This window comes from Zosterops lateralis (assembly GCF_965231275.1).
Source record: "Zosterops lateralis genome assembly, chromosome: 3".
Taxonomy (NCBI): domain Eukaryota; kingdom Metazoa; phylum Chordata; class Aves; order Passeriformes; family Zosteropidae; genus Zosterops; species Zosterops lateralis.
This window is the reverse complement of record NC_139764.1, coordinates 64,278,980-64,297,498: the sequence shown is the minus strand read 5'-3', so window position 1 is coordinate 64,297,498 and position 18,519 is coordinate 64,278,980. Positions and strand designations below refer to the sequence as shown.

Sequence of the window (18,519 nt, the reverse complement as noted above, 5' to 3'; positions counted from 1 at the left end):
TTGTGATATTGGAAAAAGATAACGGCTTTTTTTTTTTTAACACCTTTATTGGAAGCAAAGTATAATTTACACAGCAAAGCACTCTGAGGAGGCTCCTTGCAGCCCCACTCCCCAGACAAGACTCCCTGTTATAGACACATGCACTCACCACATGGGTGGTACAAAGCTCCAGGTTCCTTAAAAGTGGGATCAAATCATCACTCAAGTGGATATGCTAATGGTGCAGACCTTAACATGGCAATCGAAATGAAAAGAATTACAGCTTTATACTAGCATTAAAATGAGCACTATCAGAGCACACACACTTTCATGTCATCTACTGAAGTCAGGATAATTTCATAGAAGGCAAAGAAAAAATCTACTTCTCTTGTCTCAGTGAAAACATATAGTTCTAATTCAGATATGGATTAAAAGTTAATGATTTAGTAACTGTTTTAAGAATGTACTTGTTATGCTTTGAGAGATATCAGCTATTCACTAAAATTGTACTTCCAAATCTACCTTTCCTTAAAAAGCTGTTCAAATGCTCTTATGCTGTCTGCAAGAGAACACTGCATGCACAGTGTTATTCTCAGCAGCTTGTGTCATATTCCAGATATTTGGCATTTATTCATGTACCTACTACATGCAGCCCCTGCCACACAAACTCTGCCAGGACCACACTAAAAACATCTACAGTGGCAGGTCAGCATCAAGAGACATTCAGCACTGCACCAAACACTGCAATCTCAGTGGTGTTAATGTACTGAACAGAGAAGCAACATGAAGAATTAAAATGCGATGCTGTAATTTTCTAAACCAACACAAACACTGCTGGCTCCCTCTGGTGCTAAATATAATGCAGTGTTACATACTAAGCTGCCAGAGAAATAAGGCAATGATACAATCCAATTATCTCATACAGTAGGTGACAGATATTATAGTAGTAAGTGTTGCAGCAGCAGATTTTCTCTTACAGACTAAATCCTTAAGTCCTCATTCATGGCCTGTAGAGCAGGAAAAAACATGAGACATGCCTTTAAGAAGTTCTGGTATGCACACACAGAGCAGGCTCGCTTTCTTGCACCATGTTTTCACTTCCTGAAAGTAGTCTCTTCCCCTCATTTTCTTAAGAGTAGACTTAAAAAACATTTCAGATTTCTACTGATTAAATTAGAAGTGACTCCTAAAGTAGTTTTAAAAAGCAAACCAAAACCACTTTTAAACCTGCATTTATTTATGCTGTGTACTACTTAAATAAGTACTGAACAGACTACACAAAATACACCAATTTATTTATCTATTACTAAATTTGCTGTTTAACACAGCATGCAGATCAAAATTAAGGTACTTATTCTATTCTCAGGCTCAAGTGGCTGTTTGAGATTTTAAAAACTTTAAAATGCTTGCATTTCTTGTAACACACCAAAGTATCCAAATATTATGATTCACGCTGTAAAGCATTACTCCTTGAATTGTTTTTCTAACTATTGGAAACTTTTAACTATTCCTATCTGGTAGATTACCAATGCAAAAAAAAAAAAAAAAAAAAGAAATCTAATAATCTAATCTGGAAGGGCTGAATTTTTTCACCTTTTTATCTTTGTGTGGAAAGAAGGGAAGCAGGCAGCCTGTTTCACTTTCCTTCTTCTGCTCTTCCTCCCTTTTTTAACAAGGTACAACAGTCTGAAGATACTATCCTGTACAGAGCATCCATTCCCTACTTATCAACAGATTTAAGCACTGCTGTGAAGAACAAGGCATGTGATGTTAATCTCCTCCAGTTTCTCAGTAAGTGCAACACCAGCACAATTCCCAACAAAAGAGTGTTTAACCTCAAAAAAAAAGGCTAATGACCCTGTGGATGAAAGAGAGGCTGGGGACAAGGGCAAGAGAGAGGTGTTCCTGGTGTGCCTCTTTTCATCCAGCTGTTCCTTGTACTTGCCAGCAGCAAACAGCTGGGTCTTAACACTGAGTTAACATCTCAGCAGAATGCACTACCTCTTCTTTAAAAAAATTAAAATATTAAACAATTTGTTGTAAAAACTTTGTAACTAAGCAACATCAATTTGTACTAATCTTAAAAATACAAAACCATCAATGTTTCTATTTAATTTTAAAATAACTTCTCAGGCAAATATTTTGCTCAAATGGAAATTCAATATTCAAAGAAGAGCCTGTTCTGTTATGTTTTGTTACACTGCATCATTACAAATTACAACATTAACACCAAGTATCTACTTGCATATGTAACATCACTAAGTGGCCTGTTCTGTTTTAATAGCTTCCAAAATGTATTTTGCCTTTTCAGCTGAATGAAATTATCTAAACTGACTACTGGTGAGAAATCCTCAAAGAACTATATTCTATATCAGTAAGTCACACAAAAGAAATTACTTGTACAAAAATATGAACCAGCACACCATCACTGGGTATCAAGAAATAGCTTTTCTTCCTCCACATGGACAGTATCAAGAAACATTAGCAGGCAGCCAGGTTACAAACAGTGACTTCAGAAACATCTCCCTTGACTGTAAACACTTTCAGTGTGAGAAGAGCAACACCAACTGCATTTTTAGCTGCCAGTGTATAACAAGCCTTCATGTAGAGTGCACAGGATGATAAGCTCAGCAGAGGCACTGAAGACCCCCCCAGCCACCATGAGCAATGTACTCACAAACACTGCTGACAGCTTGGGCCCCAGGAGATGGGCTGCAGGTTTGTTACTACACTACTACTGACATAGCAAGCCGGAAAAAAACCACTGTAATTTAGATGGCCTTTAAGCAGCTGATCAAAAGGCTCTGAGAGGAGATGTAAACAATAGGAAAAGATGTTTCCATTTCAACTTCTTACCCCCTTGGGAGATCACCACCTCCACAGGAGAGCTGGGAGTGGGATGGCCCATGCCTCAGCTCCCAACTGCATTCCATCTTTGCTGCAGCAGCAGATAAACACACACTAACATCCTACAGCACGGCAGGGAACCCAAGGCCAACTCCTATCACTGAAATGCCACCACAGGTACTGGCCAGAGTGCTAAGGGACAGGAACACCTTCAATCACTGCAATTCCTCATTCTGTTGCAAGAGAGGAATGAACAGTTCTTGCACAAGCATAATCCTCCTGGTACTAAAAACTTAACAGCAGTGAGTTGCTATTAAGGCCCACTCAGATTGACAGCAATTTTAATAAGAAGTGATATATTTAGTGACATAATTCTGGATTTAATGATTTAACATTTATTTTATTATCAGAACAATTTGTCTGAGGATTTGAATAGGATTTTACTGCTGAATATTATTATGAAGGCCAGTTTCTCAAAGCTTTATCAACTGGCTTCATACATATTGCATTTCTGTACTTGTGATGGAAAAGAAAATCAGCCCAATGCACCTGACCAATTTTCATCTTGCAATTCACTTCCAAGACCTCACAAGCAGAAAGATGTCCTATACAAACAGCAGCCTGGTAAGAAGCTAAGAGGGGAACCTGACAGCAGAAGTGGCTGTTGGGCTCACTGTTCCTTTTCCACTCCAGAGGCATTAAACCTCCTAAATACATTTCCAACTTTCTGTAAGACTTTAGGCCAGCTGCCAGTCTTCTCTCCTAGCAGGATTAGCTCCTACATATTTGTGCATAAATAGTGATTGGACTGAAACCTAACAACTTTACTGAGTAAGTAGCTCTCCTGAAAACCAGCTTTTAGACTGTAGCTTTTACTTCATCTGATCTAATGAATACAGCAGGAGCTGGGTACTTACCTATCAATCACAAATTCCTTCTGTCTCAGCAGCCCTTCTTTAATTTTCATTAGAGATTCCCAGTTGCTGGAGTCCTGATAGCTGGTAGCTGGGTAACTTGAACGAGATGTTCCAGGTGAAACCTGCATAAAATAATTGTAGGATTAGCCCCCAAAACAGTGAAAGTAAATAATGTCTTACATATTACGGCATTTACAAACTGGTTTGCTCCTACAGAAACCTAAGGACTGTTTCTCAATTTAATTCAGATTTGCTCTGTATAAAACAACTGGATTTATAAACAAATTTCTGGAAATGAACTTCAGCCCAGCGTCACTGATCCTATAATTTCCCTACTTAACAATTCCTAGCTCTAGAAGCAGTTTGGAATGAAAAGCTCATTTAGAATTAACTACATCATCAAGTGGAAGACCACAAAATGTTCATATCCTGCTGCAATCCTATTCAAACAACAGGGCCTGGTAACTTCAGACCCACTGGTAACTCCAGGTAACAGTTGGCACTGCCCCATTCAACTCCCACCTGTAACATTGGTGTACAGAGAAAGAGAAATTTCCCTTAATGTGTGTGCACTTAAAATATGGAATATGGGAATATAATTCTGGCTAAATTTTAAGAGAATAAAACTTTCCCAAGTAACAGGTTCCAGGCTTTCTATTAATTTTCCCAAAAGCCAGCCTTCATGTCTTGCAACAAACTGATGGCAACAACTGAACTGAATATGAACCAACAACATAATGGTTAGGAAGAAAAGTGAAAAAATTGGGACATTTAATCAAACAAGCGTTTATTACAAATTTATTACAAATACTTGCAGCAGGAATTCACATAAGGGAAGGTTTAAACTAGAGCTTCTGAGATCAAACTGAGGGATCCCAGCATCAGCTGCTATGAAGTATCATCTAATCTTTCACAGTTTTTTGAATCACTGAAATAATATTTCATCTTTTTATAATCTGAGAGGCATCCTGGACAAGGCTGTCTTTCTATGTTTTTGAAAAAGAGCAGAAGGAAAAAAAGTTACAACATGGGTATTTTTTTAAAAAGTAGACTTTAGGCTATTTTTTTCTTTTATAGCTCCACAATGTTTTAAATTTCATCTGAAATTACGACAAACTGTAAGACCAAGACATATGATCAACAATTAAAGTAAGTTAAACAATTGTCAAGCACTCCATGTTTCTGGTCAAAGTTTTACTGTGAATTCTAACACTGAATGAAAAGAATTCATTGCTTAAACCCCAATACCATGAGGTACTGAAGTCAGGAGCCAATTCTTCACAACTATAATCTCTTCTGTAACTTTAAAAAATATTTCTTCCCAATCAGTCCAGTTCAGTTCAATCCCTAGCTTTGCCCACTGATGTATTTCTGGGCATTTATTCTCTTTTAATTTATAACCTGAAACCAGATAAGATGTCAAGACTTACCACTTCTAAAAATCTTCCAAGACTGTTACACCCCCCATCTCACCCCCCATTCCCCCAGGTCCAATTTATCTGCTTCAGGGAATATTTCTTTTGCTTAACAAACTGGATAGCTTCAATAGTAAGATCAGTTACAAATGATTAAACAAACAAACAAACAAACAAAAACCAACTACAATATCCATCAACAGTTCTACACATTAAATACTGCATGCCAATCAAAAACAAAATCTAAACTGGTGACAAAATGTTTTGGGGTTTTTTTTGTTTGGGCAGTGATCTAATAAAACTCAGGAAAGAAACCTAGTTATGATTCTTCCTGTAAGTAACACATACGTAGAATCTTTATGGCTTAAGGGATCTAAAGTTTATTTTGCCTGGGTTGCTCCGTCCAGATCACATCACTTCAAAGTCATCTTTGGTGCTTACAGAATACCTTGGGATTGTCACATACTGTTTTGTATTAGTTATACATATGACTGGCTGAATTGAGAAGCACCAGCACAAACCTATTCCAGTGAGAGTCTCTCTTAGTGACCCCATGCCATGTCATGCAGTACAAAGGGACAACGTGAGGAACTATCACTGGACTTTGTGCAATGAATTTTTTTCCTTTGCTTTTCCCACTACAGTGCTGATGAATGCTTTCCTACATCCACCTCAGCACCATTACACTACAGTCTAAAAAGAAGAAAGAAACAGTTCTTATTGCAGCTGGGATTAGATCTCTGCTTTTCAGAGCCAGAATTCCTTTCTCTACTCCAAAAAAAACCTCAAAAGCATTTGACATGATAAATAGGAAATATATGGTCTTATAAAGCCAAACCAGTTTATTGAGCATGATGAATTTTAAATTTTAAGACCGAACTATATAAATGAAGAGATTAAAGACAATTTAAATATGAACCTACGTTATGTGCAGACATTTTGGAAGTCACTGGTGGTCTCTCTAGGAGAATTCTTCAATGCAAATCCCTTATTTCAATCTAGAACCTCTGCAAACAATAATCTGCATTGAAGTTGGAAAAAAACCCCTTCAAATTCAGTACAATAAGTCATTACACAAGTCAATTAAATATTGTAGCTGCTGAAAAGCAATGCAATGAGTTTTGCCATGTTAAGAACAGAGTAATATTCTGTGAATTATATGTCAACAATAGTGTGTTAGTATGGCATTTCTATTAAATCTAAAACAAAAGACCTCCACAGATGACTCACTGTGATGATTTAACTTTGGAATATACCTAATCCTATGGAGTATATATGTGCTGTATACACATAGGTAACAACAAATAAAATATTACTTTGTATTATAATTGTGTGCTTCAATTTTTCACTCTGAACAAATCAACAGAGAAACAAAAATATTTGATTCTGATATCATATTTCATCCAATTAAAAAAAAAGACTAATCTAAAAATACTTCTTAGCACTTCCCAAAATAACAAGACACTTCACTCATTTATGAGTACATGGTGTTGACTACTACAAACAGCTTTTTAGCTGCTTTGAATTGTGTGGTAACACACAGGCAGTCCACTTACATGTGAGTATCTTGTCTCCTAAGGATATCAAACCAAATAGTGAGACCAGATACACTTCCAGGAGTCATATTTAGAAAGCCATCCACAACTTCAAGCCCTTAACTTGAATCATCCACAACTACAAAACAAAATACCATCTGGAAAGACACAGCATTCTTTTCTATCTGTCCTACAAAATACAACTATTTTTGTCACCTGGCACCTCTTCTGAGAGTATCAGCCTTGTCCTGACAACATGTGTTCAGTCAGAACACTATCCTTTGCACAGGGACACCCAAAGGTCCTCACTAGTTTGTTTTATGACAAAGGCTTGGCAAACCTTCAAGTCACTGCTGAGGCAAAGTCAGCTGCTGGGGAAAAAAAATAAGAAATCTTTGCTGTACTAGCCTAGATGCAAACACTTACTGCTGGAACAGAAATTGCTGACCGACAGTTTCATGCTTATTGTCAGTGGAAAAATGATTTTTCTGTGCACAGAGTGTAACAACATTTAGATAACTTAGGTCAAATGTGGCTGGGTTTTTGTATTGTGCTAATTAAAATTATCTTCTCAAACGTGCCCATAGTTTCTCCCTGAAGCAGATCAGTGTGTCAGCACACAGAGCAGCCCAGCATTCCATGTGTTACATGCTGTATCATGTCAAATGATTTACTACATCAGGAAGTAAAGGTGAAGTCTAAAAAGGGCAATATAATAATTAATCTCAAAAAAACCCCAAAACAAAACAAAAGAAAACCCAAAAACCCCACAAAAAAACCCAAAATCAAATCCAAAGACCCCGATGGATTTGAAAGGGTTTTTTCATGAAAGCTGCAGCTTAAATAATTTAGTGCTGTCTGTCCATACTACAATTTTAAAAATTCACAGTACATTACTAACACTAGCAGAGCACCAAGAATCATGCCAGGTGAGTGATCCCTTCTGCACAACTGCTTACACTGCCCTACCCTATCATAAACTCCTGTCCATAGGGATCATTCTTCCATTCTTCTCTTGCTGCATTTCACAAGCATTGCTCAACAGAAAGAATTCCTTGCATCCACAACTAATCCAAGATAAAGAATCAATACAATGTTAGCAGGAGCTAAGGATTCCTTTTTTGACTGACAGTTGAGGAAGCAAATATGGGTGACCCCTCAGGCTGTGCCTCAGGGATATCACTGGATGGATAATGTGGGAGAAGGAAGAGGTGGATGTGGCAGCAGCAAGCCCAAATGCACTCTTGCCACAGAGATGCCTCCTACCTATGAGTCACCTGTGATGGGAAAAGGTTTACATCTGCAGAGGCAGAGCTGCACTCACTGAGGAGTTCTGTAACTGCTCCCCACCCTGGGTAAGGAAAAACTATTTACCCATCTCTTTCTCCTTGCACAGATTTCTTCCTAACATCAGGCTGAGTGTTTCAGCTCAGAACAGCTCCCGTGATTTAGATCTCAAAAGCTGGTTCATCCTTCTGCAGGTGGAACATGACAGGGGATGGTGGCTCTCACAGAGGAAAAGCTATAGATGGCTGCAAACATGGAATAAGGCCCTAAGTTTAAGGAATGATTTATACAGAAAGGCTGTGCCTTGCAGAAATGCACTAGAAACACAGCCACAAAGCTGAATCCTCCACACTGTAACAGATTCTGAGCTGTATAGACAAGAATTCCTAATTTGTGGTATCTGCATCTCACCACCACCTACTTACTGCTCTACTCAGCTCCAACTTTGCCTTTTAGGGAAGGTAAGTGTTTCTGCTCAGCAGGATATAATCACTACAATTCTTGGGAGCAACACCTAGGCTGTATCACATTTTGCCTATGTTTTCACAAATTTCCAGCAGTCATGGGGGAAAGAACAACTAATCATGCCCTTGCTCTTTTATTCCACCCATGGTATATCTGGTGTTCTTTGGGGAATTTCTTTAATGTGGAAAACATCATGAAAATCAACACTGAAACAACATCAAAGGGTGAGGTACTCAGAAACACAGGTGTATTGTAGAGAGATTAGCACTGCCAACAGCAAAATAAAAATCAATAAGGCTTGGGAGAAAACCCCAAACTATACCTTATATAAACATGCAGCCTGCAAAGTAGTTAATATAAGAGAGACCGCAACTAACAGGGAAAATATACTTGACACGAGTTGACAATTTAAACTGCCTGAAAATCAGCTTAATGCAAGTCAGGATTGGCTGTATATGGGATGTCAGTTACAGAAAAAGTGGGGTGAGGGAAAGGATAAAGCAGTGACTTTAAACAGCTGTGGCATAAACACAGTTGCAAGAGTATGTCTGGTAGTACATACTACCAGAAGTTCCATGTGAGGAACCAGAAAATCACTGGAACAGTAAAATCAAAAAAGAAACTTTCATGGCTAAAAAGCTTATAAAGAATGGCTTAGGATAAAGAGCTAAATATAACAAAGGCTGAAGAGACATGAAATCAGACAGCAAACACCTCGTTTCCCAGGTTGACAGTCCATGTAAACTAAGGTTGATGGAATGAAAATTGAGATATGGCAATCTGGGATAAGACTATCAGGAGAAAACAAACGAAAAACAGTGAACAACAACAATTAAAAAAAACCAACCCATACAACCAACTAAAGAGATGGAGAAAAGTAGCAAAAGCATATCACAACCAGCTGAGAGAAGATCCAAATTTTAAGATTTTAGAATCAGCACTGGATGATATTTCAGAATTAAAGGGCAAGCCAGTCCTTACTTGATGACACATCAGGACTTCCTTTGAGTTAGGGTTAAATTATGCATTCATGTGACTGAGTAACACACTACACTGACTACACTGTGTCAAGAGCAGAATAATCACAGGCACTAACCTCATAGACAAAAATTCAAGAATCAAAATTGATTTTAAAAGGTGTCACCTCAAAGATATATAGCCAGAGCTGAACTGCATGGATGTTACATCTGTTGTATGACTTTTTAAAGCTTTTCCAATAAAATATTAAATTGCTAATGCTATTTACAGCCACCACCATTATCATCATAAAACTTGAGAAAGTGGAAGGCTTTCAAAATGAAGAATAATAAACAGTAATAGCATTCACATGCTTCCTAAAGGCAGCATTCCCTCTAGTAATCACACTTTTACTAGCACATTTGTTCAAACTTCTTTCACAAATGAAATTCCCATTGCACACAGGGCCACACACTTAATTCAGACCTCACAGACTTTACTCTCACAAGCGTGGGAGAAATCTTGACAGTCCTGCAAGTTACTGTTATTTGTATATTTACTTCTTCCCCAGCGTTGTTTATACTGCAGCTGAGGTTTCTGAGCTTCATCAAGGTCAGGTCTGATAATCACAACAAGGTAAGAAGACACAGTCCCTTTGCACAACAGCTTACAAATGAATTAAGAGCAAAGCATAGCAAGTACACGGTTGCTGGGATACGACAAGAGATGGGAGAAAACAAAGGCTAAGGTCAGGTAGCTATTCACCATGGAGGAAAAAAAATTAAGTAAGAAACAAGCCGAGATTTTTCACTGATGGCATAGTTACAGGGTTTTGATAGCAACCGCGTGGTCACTTAAATGTGGCATAAATGTACACCGCTATCAAAGGGAGGGGGGCCTGTTCTCTTGCCTCTTCTCACCACTTCAAACATTCATACCTTTCAGCTCCCTCCTGACTGCCCCAGTCCTACACTCTTCCCTCCATCCCACACACATGAAGGTTATTTGAATCTCGGTCAGACTCTTCTCAGATTCAAGGCCATGTGAGATCTAGCTCTGGCACACACTCTTAAGTGGGAAAGCAGTGTACAAGACAACACATTTTGCAGTGATACAGCTTTGTGCTGGATTAGTATGAACATGACCACAAGCTGAATTATCTCAACTCCAGGCACTGCCAAACCCTTCCAAAGCATCAATGTGTAGACTGAGTACTTTCTAAGCTTCTGAAAAAAAACCTATTACGCAATTGCACTGGCCGAGACCTGGTGTTTACATAAGAAATCAGTTCAAGAAAAGGAACTTGCACATGAAGATGGCATAACAGAATAAAGCCAAAAGCCTCCTGTACTTTATTATTTTTCAAAATACTCCTGCCTGTGTTGGCTCCATGAATTATGACAGCACACACAGGACCAGCAGCACAGTCCTTGTCTAGTGTCAGAGACTGCATGCATAAGATGTTTATGTATTCAGAATCTGGATTCAGCAGGGGATTCTGAAGAAAGCAGAAATATAGCAGGGGATCTGTAAGGGAAGGGAACTGGAATTCTGGTCACTGCTTAACTGGCAAGGTTTTGTTCCTTCTAGCATCCCTGATGGTACTGTGCAAAAGCCTCCAACAACGAAGAAGTCAATAGATAAACTCTGAAAAGTCTGCATGATCCCTCGGGATGCAGGTTTTAAGGCAGAGACAAGGGTAGTCTCCTAGAAGAGGCTGCAGCCACTCAGCAGTCCTTTCTGACTTTCCTGACTCTCATCTCTGTCCCCTAAGCTACTACGTTCCTGAAGGGTGAAACCAGCACTCCCGGAGCTGCACACGGGATCATGATACACTCCCCTCTGCTTATCTTCCCCTGAACAACCACACTTCTCCTGCTTTTCTGTGTTGTTATAACATTCCTTCATACTCTGTGCAACACCAATATTATTTTTGTCATAAATCCTTTCCATTTATATTCTGGCAAATGTTATGAACACAAAACACTTCTAGGTGCCACTTAATATGACGTTAAAAGCAACAGTGCCTGGAATTTTCCACTGATAACAACTGGGTCTCTCCTAAGTATAGAAGCACTTGTTTTATTAAGTGTTCATTTTATCTTCCCACTGCATTGAAATTCTAATGTTCTTCACTATAAAAAAAGATTTTAAACATCTGGAGATGAAAGGGAGCTTCCACAAGAATAACTTTTTTTTAAAAAAAAAGCTTTTAGTTGAAGTTTCACTGTTAAATTCATTGTTTCTTTTTGTTTCTTATTCTGTCCTGAAAAGCAAAGTGACTATAGTTACTCAAAAAGACCATTGTTATATGTGTTGCATAAATACAGGACATGTTATTCACTAGAAAAAATGATGAACTGTACATGTAAGACAGAAGTAGCTTAGAAAAAAAGAATAGTTGGCAAAAATCAATCACGAATAGAAGTACTTGTAAAATATCTCAGACATCCTCAACCAAGTTCTGATCATTTATAAAAACCCTTAAGTTAAATGTACATTGCTAATACCTACAAACGCCAGTTTACTGAATGCCAGTCTGGGTTGCTCATTGATTATTTACTATGTCTGCTCATGGCTAAAGTGGATGCAAAAAGTGACCTAGAAAGCAATCAAAAAATAATCTATTTTTTGCCAGCCTGCACAAACTTTGCAAGGATGAGCAGTGCTGGCCATCAATCTTGCATAGAAACTAACAGGAGTCCTCCTGTAACAAGAAGGTGCAACTTGGGTGAATATTAGAGGAAAAAACCAACAACCCATACTTATGCAGTAATTGGAGAAGAAAACTTAGAAAAACCTTTTACACACAGAGCACCAATTTTTCTTAATGAAACATGCAAATATATTGAAAGAGAAGGAAGCCACTATGAAGTTAATGTGAAGCAGGAGCATACAACTGGGGAAAAGTGATGCTCTGTGATTTCTTTATTAAGGGTCTTGATTTTTCAAATGGAAGTTGTCAAGATTCTGTGAAGGGTGTTGGCCCCTAAACTAGAAAACTGAGCCTCTCCTTTCTTGCATTACATTTGCTTCAGCTTTTCATGACTTTTTATGACTTTATAAGAAACATGAGCCACACATGTAATACTCAGCACAATTAACTGAAGTTTAAAAGAACCAAACAAACAAAAAAAAACCAAACAAAAAAAAAAAAACAACCCTACAAAAAACCACAAAAAACCAAAAACAAACAAACAAGAAAAAGCAGAAACATTCAGAATATTTATATTAGAACAAATTCAAGTATTCCCCCAAACTCAAGAAAGCACATTTTATTTAAAAAGGATAATCCAGAACTGGTCTCTATGAGCACTTGTAGAAAGAATAGAGTGAAATGACTGGAATACATGTGCCTCAAGTTTTGCAGATGCAACTTCTGTGCATGTTACAGCTGATGGGGAAGGAACGATTAGATAATACACTCTTTTCCACTTCCTCTTAGGCATAAACCAAAACTGTTAATAGTAACAAAGACATCCCCTCATACACACCTTTTTATTCTCCAGCTCTTATTACCACAAACACAGATTCTAAAAAACAAGGAAAAAAAGACAGGGATACTCTATAAATAGTGGCAAGTGGGGGATTTAGTAAAGCCACCTTAGTGAGGATTGGAAGACCAAACTGAGTTCTCTACTAAAACAGTCTCATGCAGAATTAAGAAGATCTCTGGCCATCAGAACACTGCACATCATGAGTACAGTATTCATTTACATTTATTGGTGACTACCTTGAGAAACTTCCATGGATGGGAAAATTAGAGGCACATTCATGTTTTCTGTCTCAACTCCAGGAATTCTTCCTAGAAGGAACTAGCTATTTCAGTCAGCAAAGCAAGCAGAACAGCACATGGACCTACTGTGAAGATTAAATTGCCTCAAGCAGGGATTCTACCACCATCCCTGTACAGCATCACATATATAATATATCATCGCATAGACATTTCAGTCACTTGCCTCAGAATTTTGAAAAAATAAATAAAATAAAAAAATTTTCTCTTTTTCTTTTTTTTTTTTTTTTAACTCACAAGGAGACACCATGTACTTGCACAACTCTCTGAATTTCAGATGCATTTATAGAGGCTCTGCATCTCTGGAAAATCAGATCCTGGAATCTCAAAAGCCAGACATTTGAAAATCCTAGCTTGAAACTTCTGCATCACTGATAAACAGAAGAAATGTTGTTAATTTAACACTGGACTGTGTGTGAAAGCAGCAACCACACAACCATGGAAGGTAGTCACATAATTTGTGTGTGGAGTAAGTGACGGATATTTGAACTGTTTGGCTTCAATCCAGATTGAACCTTTTCCACTTGAGTTTATGAGGGGTACTTGAAACACACTTGTCTCTAGCAAAAGCAGCAGTATGATGTAAGGGTGCATCCAAACATCCGTGTCAGTGTGTGAAGGTGTTTTCCTTCCTTACAAGATAAACTCAGGGGGAGCCCTAGCACCTTCTTTATATAGGCATAAAGGGTAGAAGTTCACACTAAAAAAATAAATATCACTTTCATCACCAGCAATTAGTAGTTATCACTTGTAAGTCTTCAAGTTTCTTAAAAAGAAACTAGACTTGTTATTCTCATTCTACAGAGAGGAAACTGAGATAAGAACAAAGACCATTTGTCTCTTTAAACAGCACCAAAACAGCAGATTCTCTAGTGTGGAAACCACTTTGTAAGCAAAACAGTGGTTTTAACTGACACAAATGAGACAATCTCTGCCTAAAGAAAACTAAATATGTGTTGATTGAGGGAGGCTCATTTAGAAGGTGGGAAAATTTATGCTTCAGAACAAACTACCTTTGTTTTCATTTTCTAATTCACAGAGATGTCAATAATAATGTTATAGCAAGTACTCACATAACCAATTGATACAGTAGACTGTATTTCAAAACAATAGAACCAACTCATTTTCAATAAAGGCCACAAAAAGAGGAAAGCAAATAGTTTCTTCTGTAAGAATGGAGGCATAAAAGCAGGAAAAAAGCTCTCCACATCACCTCAGTGGTCAGGAAGCTACAGACAAAACTATCTGTGAGATTACACTTGACAAAGCTTCCATGCTCCAGTGACTGACAACACAACTTCCATGACAAAGCAGCTGCCTGAAACAGAGTACATAGTCAGAAAATATCTTCAACACCAGGAAATCTTTTCCTGCTACTCGGAGCTGGTCTGAACCAAGGAGTAGAGCCATGTTTTTAGTTGGCACATTCTACGGTAGAATAAAGAAAAAATAGGAAATTCTGTACCTCAAATTCTCAGGTAATGAAATTCAGGACCCTAATTTTCTGGGGTGCTTTTTTTGCCTTTCTTTTTTCCTGCAGAAGTAATTCTGAATCAGCAGTCTACTTCCAAAAAAGGAAAAGACATTCTGCTACTTAAATAAACTTCAGTGATTTCTGATGAAGTAAAAAAGCCCCTTAGTGTTTTAGCTATGAATTGCATGAAACAAAAATACAAAGCTGACACTCACCATGGGAATTAGTCTTATTTATAGTCACTCAATAGAGGGACGAGAAAAAAAAACCCCAAACTTCAGAGCAATGGACAGGAGAAGTGAAGAAAAGACACACACCATTCTGTAACACCAAGAATGAGAAAGAAAAGTGTTTCTGGCTTCCACTTCTCTGAGTAGGGCCATATGAAAATTCACCTGAAAACTCTTTAAAAGCCTGATTTATGCCATCTCCATGTTGATCTGAATGAAGACTCCCACGAGGCAAGATGTTGAGCCCACTGCTCTACCTGCTGCCCCTCCACACTACCTGAGGGTGATCACTGCAATAATCTGCACAAGACAATCAGCTCCTAAACAATGCCCAAACATTCACCATTTGGGCAATATTTATGCATTTCTGTTAGAACAACTTCCAGCTGAAGATAAGTAGTAGCAAAAGCTAAAGCCCAATCATTTCTCCTCAATTCTGCAGTTACGCTTTCAAGGGGAGATAATCCAGCACCACCACTTTGCAAGTGAAACATGGTCTTCCAACTTTATCTCTCCTTCATGTGCCTTTGTCCCACTGTTCATCTATCACTCACAACATGTCAAATAACACAACTAATCTCTGTGCTTCCCAGAACAGTTTATCTGAAAGACACTCAACACAGTTTCTTAGGTATAAGGACTTCGGCACACCACCTAAAGCACATTGTTCAGCTTAACCAATTGAGGACACCAGTAAGCACTAAAACACAGTGTTCCCAGGTTTCATAGAATTTAAGAACCTTCACTGTAATGAAGATCGTTGAATTTCCTATCCTGTCTCATGTTGCTATTTTGAAGACACTTGGCAACATTGAAGATAACTGCTACTAGTAAATTATTTGACCTTCATTAACCTAGTAAAAAGATAAACTTCATTGCTGTGAAAGCCACCAGATATTTACAAGAACACAGAATTTTGTGTTGCCAATATTTCGTTGCAAAATAAACCACCTACATGGGTCAAGCCTCTGCTCATTGCATTGTCTGCGTGTGAAATAAGTGCTTCCTAACGGGGTTTGGGAAGAGGAAGGACACAGCCGATTTTCAGAGCAAGAGCCAGGCAAAACTTCTTGTTTCCCTTCTCTTCTAACACTGGGTCAAAGCACCAAAGACAATAAACAGGCGTGACCCACTTCTGCACCCTGTGATCTACTTTAATGGTTTAAGGTTCGTGCCAGTAACAGCAACTGAAACGAAAACATTCAAGATGACCTTTCAAAAAATGTCTTTGGTCAGTAACAAATCAGATGACTGGTACTATCAGAGCATTCACCATTCCCAAAAAGAGAAATATTTCAGACCAAGTTTCCTATTAATTTATTTTGTAGTTTTTTCTTAATCGCTTTGCAATGGTATGCTTTACAAGCTGCTGCCTCAAAAAGTAATTTCATCTTGTTTGTAAAGAAGAAAAATATGTGGAAATCAAATTAATTTAATGTCTGTCCAATGATTAGGAAAAGTAAGTATGTCTTGAGAGGAGAGGAGAATAACATGATGCAAAGCCTAGATTTCCCAGCAGAGCTGTTTCCTAAAACACTAACAAAGACTGTAAGTCCCACTATACAAAAGCAGGAACATCTGCAGCCTCAGAAAGGCAACTTCCTCCACATAAATACAGAAGATACTGAGATTACAGATGTGAGTGAAATCCACTGAGAGTCACTGAAGTCAGATAATCATTAAAGGAGGGAGGCGTCAGGTAAGACATAGAAGCAAATGGGTCATGAGTCAAGAAATTCAAGTAAAAAACCTTAAATGCATTTAAAAAGTTGTTATCTCGATTGAGTGGGCTGTCGCCTTATCTGGTGTGATTCTGGAATGCTATTCACATTAGCACTGAAAATACTGATTTTTCTGTACTTTCGAAGGAAGGAAAAACTCACATTTCCCTTTAGGGTGTATTTGGCTCACAGCACAGATGTAACTGAAGGATACATTAGCTGGGTCCTTTCTCTTAGAGAACACTAAAAAGGGTCCTGTAAGCCACATCTGCTAACACCTGGATGGCTACAAGCAATTACCCATTGCAAAATCAGACCAGAAAACTACTGGTTAAAAAAAGGAAAAATCTCATCTTAGAGTTCAGCTTCAATATCAAACTCAGTCCCACATACACACAAATTAATGCACATTTGTGGGAGCATTCACTTCTCCCTTCTGTGTGTTTTTCATTACTGTTAAACCAAATGTGCCAACACAAGAACTTCTGCCAGGTGAGACCACAGAGGCACTTCTGCAGTGTGAGAGAAAACTGCAGCAGCATAATGAAACAACTCACTAACTGGAGTGCTCAGACTTACTGCTGAATTTCTTCACCTGTATATTATAAATAATTGGACTTGGGTCACAGTCCATTTCTCTACAGAGCCATGATTATCAGTGGACCAGATAGTGACACCTCAAACTCTTTACAGATTATACAGGTGGCTGATGTCTACAGCTGGAATTTTGAAAACTAGCACAAGAAAAGCAAAAATAATCCAGGAAATTATTACCAGTGTGAATAGAAATCTTACAATTATTACTTAAATAAAGGAGCTGTTATGCTGAAGTACAACACGTCTCTTTTTTTAGACATTATCCCAAACATCAACCGGATCTCTAAATAATTTCTGAAAAGAAACATGTTCTAGTGGTAGATTCCTAATCCCCCTGGAGAAAGCCCAGATCATCTCCATTTAAGGTCAAGCAGGCAACAGCTGCACATTTTTGTTCCCCAGAACAAAATGCAGCAGACCAAAACCTCCAATACAGATTCCTTTTTTAAAGCTTTTCCCTTCTGACATCTATGGGTGTCTGGACCTGTCCACCCAGCAGTGAATGAAAACAGTACAATGATGTGCTCATATATTGTGTCTGTACTTGTCAGACCTGACAGGTTCCATAAGCTGTACTTTGGCACCTGCCTCAGAACCCCACCAAAACCTCCATGAGTTACATGAGGAAATGATAACTAACCTGAACTAGAAAAATGTTCTCAAGAGGGTGTTCCTAAACAAGCTTGCTTTCAGAGAAACATCAATACAAGATCTACAACACTCATGTGGTCTGAACTTGTACATGTTATTGTTATTTGCCAAATACATTTTCCACCTTAAAATTCTCATCAGAGTTGACATTTAGAGAAGATGCGTATTATGTTTCTGATGAAATCTTAGTATTTTTTCAGTGCCTTAATTTGTACATTTAAGTATCACTCTTTAAAATGGAGACCAAGACATGACTATGTCAGTAACTCACAAACTCCCCCCAAATTCTCTTAATGTATCTCGTTTCTAAAAAGCTCAAATTTATTAACAAAACGAGGCAAGAATTTGGGGTACTGTAACTAAACAACATGACAGCTTTACATCGATTTGGTAAAAGGGAAGATTGGCATTGCAGCTGTTGCAGTGCTGAGTGTTGGACGTCATAACAAAATATAGAGGGTGAATTTCAATAGTACAAGTTTCATAAAAAAGCAAACAATTCAATGCTACCACTTTTCTTGGATGACAGCGTACAATAAAAACATGAAACTTCCCTCATAAAAAAGCCAAATACAGTTTGCTTGACTGTGAAAGATTTATAATGTTAATAATGCCATTATAAGTAAATTATGAAATACTTTGCACCAGTGA

At 38.0% G+C, this 18,519-nt stretch overlaps 1 protein-coding gene across 1 annotated transcript in view; it reads right to left on the bottom strand.

Annotated features, from left to right (window-relative positions):
* The window catches only part of CEP85L (centrosomal protein 85L), a 126,933-nt gene that overhangs the window by 19,349 nt on the left and 89,065 nt on the right, over positions 1 to 18,519 (bottom strand). The window contains exon 4 of the mRNA XM_083856739.1: positions 3,744 to 3,865. Coding sequence (XP_083712865.1) covers positions 3,744 to 3,865 — 122 coding nt within the window. The remainder of the gene's footprint in view (positions 1 to 3,743; positions 3,866 to 18,519) is intronic.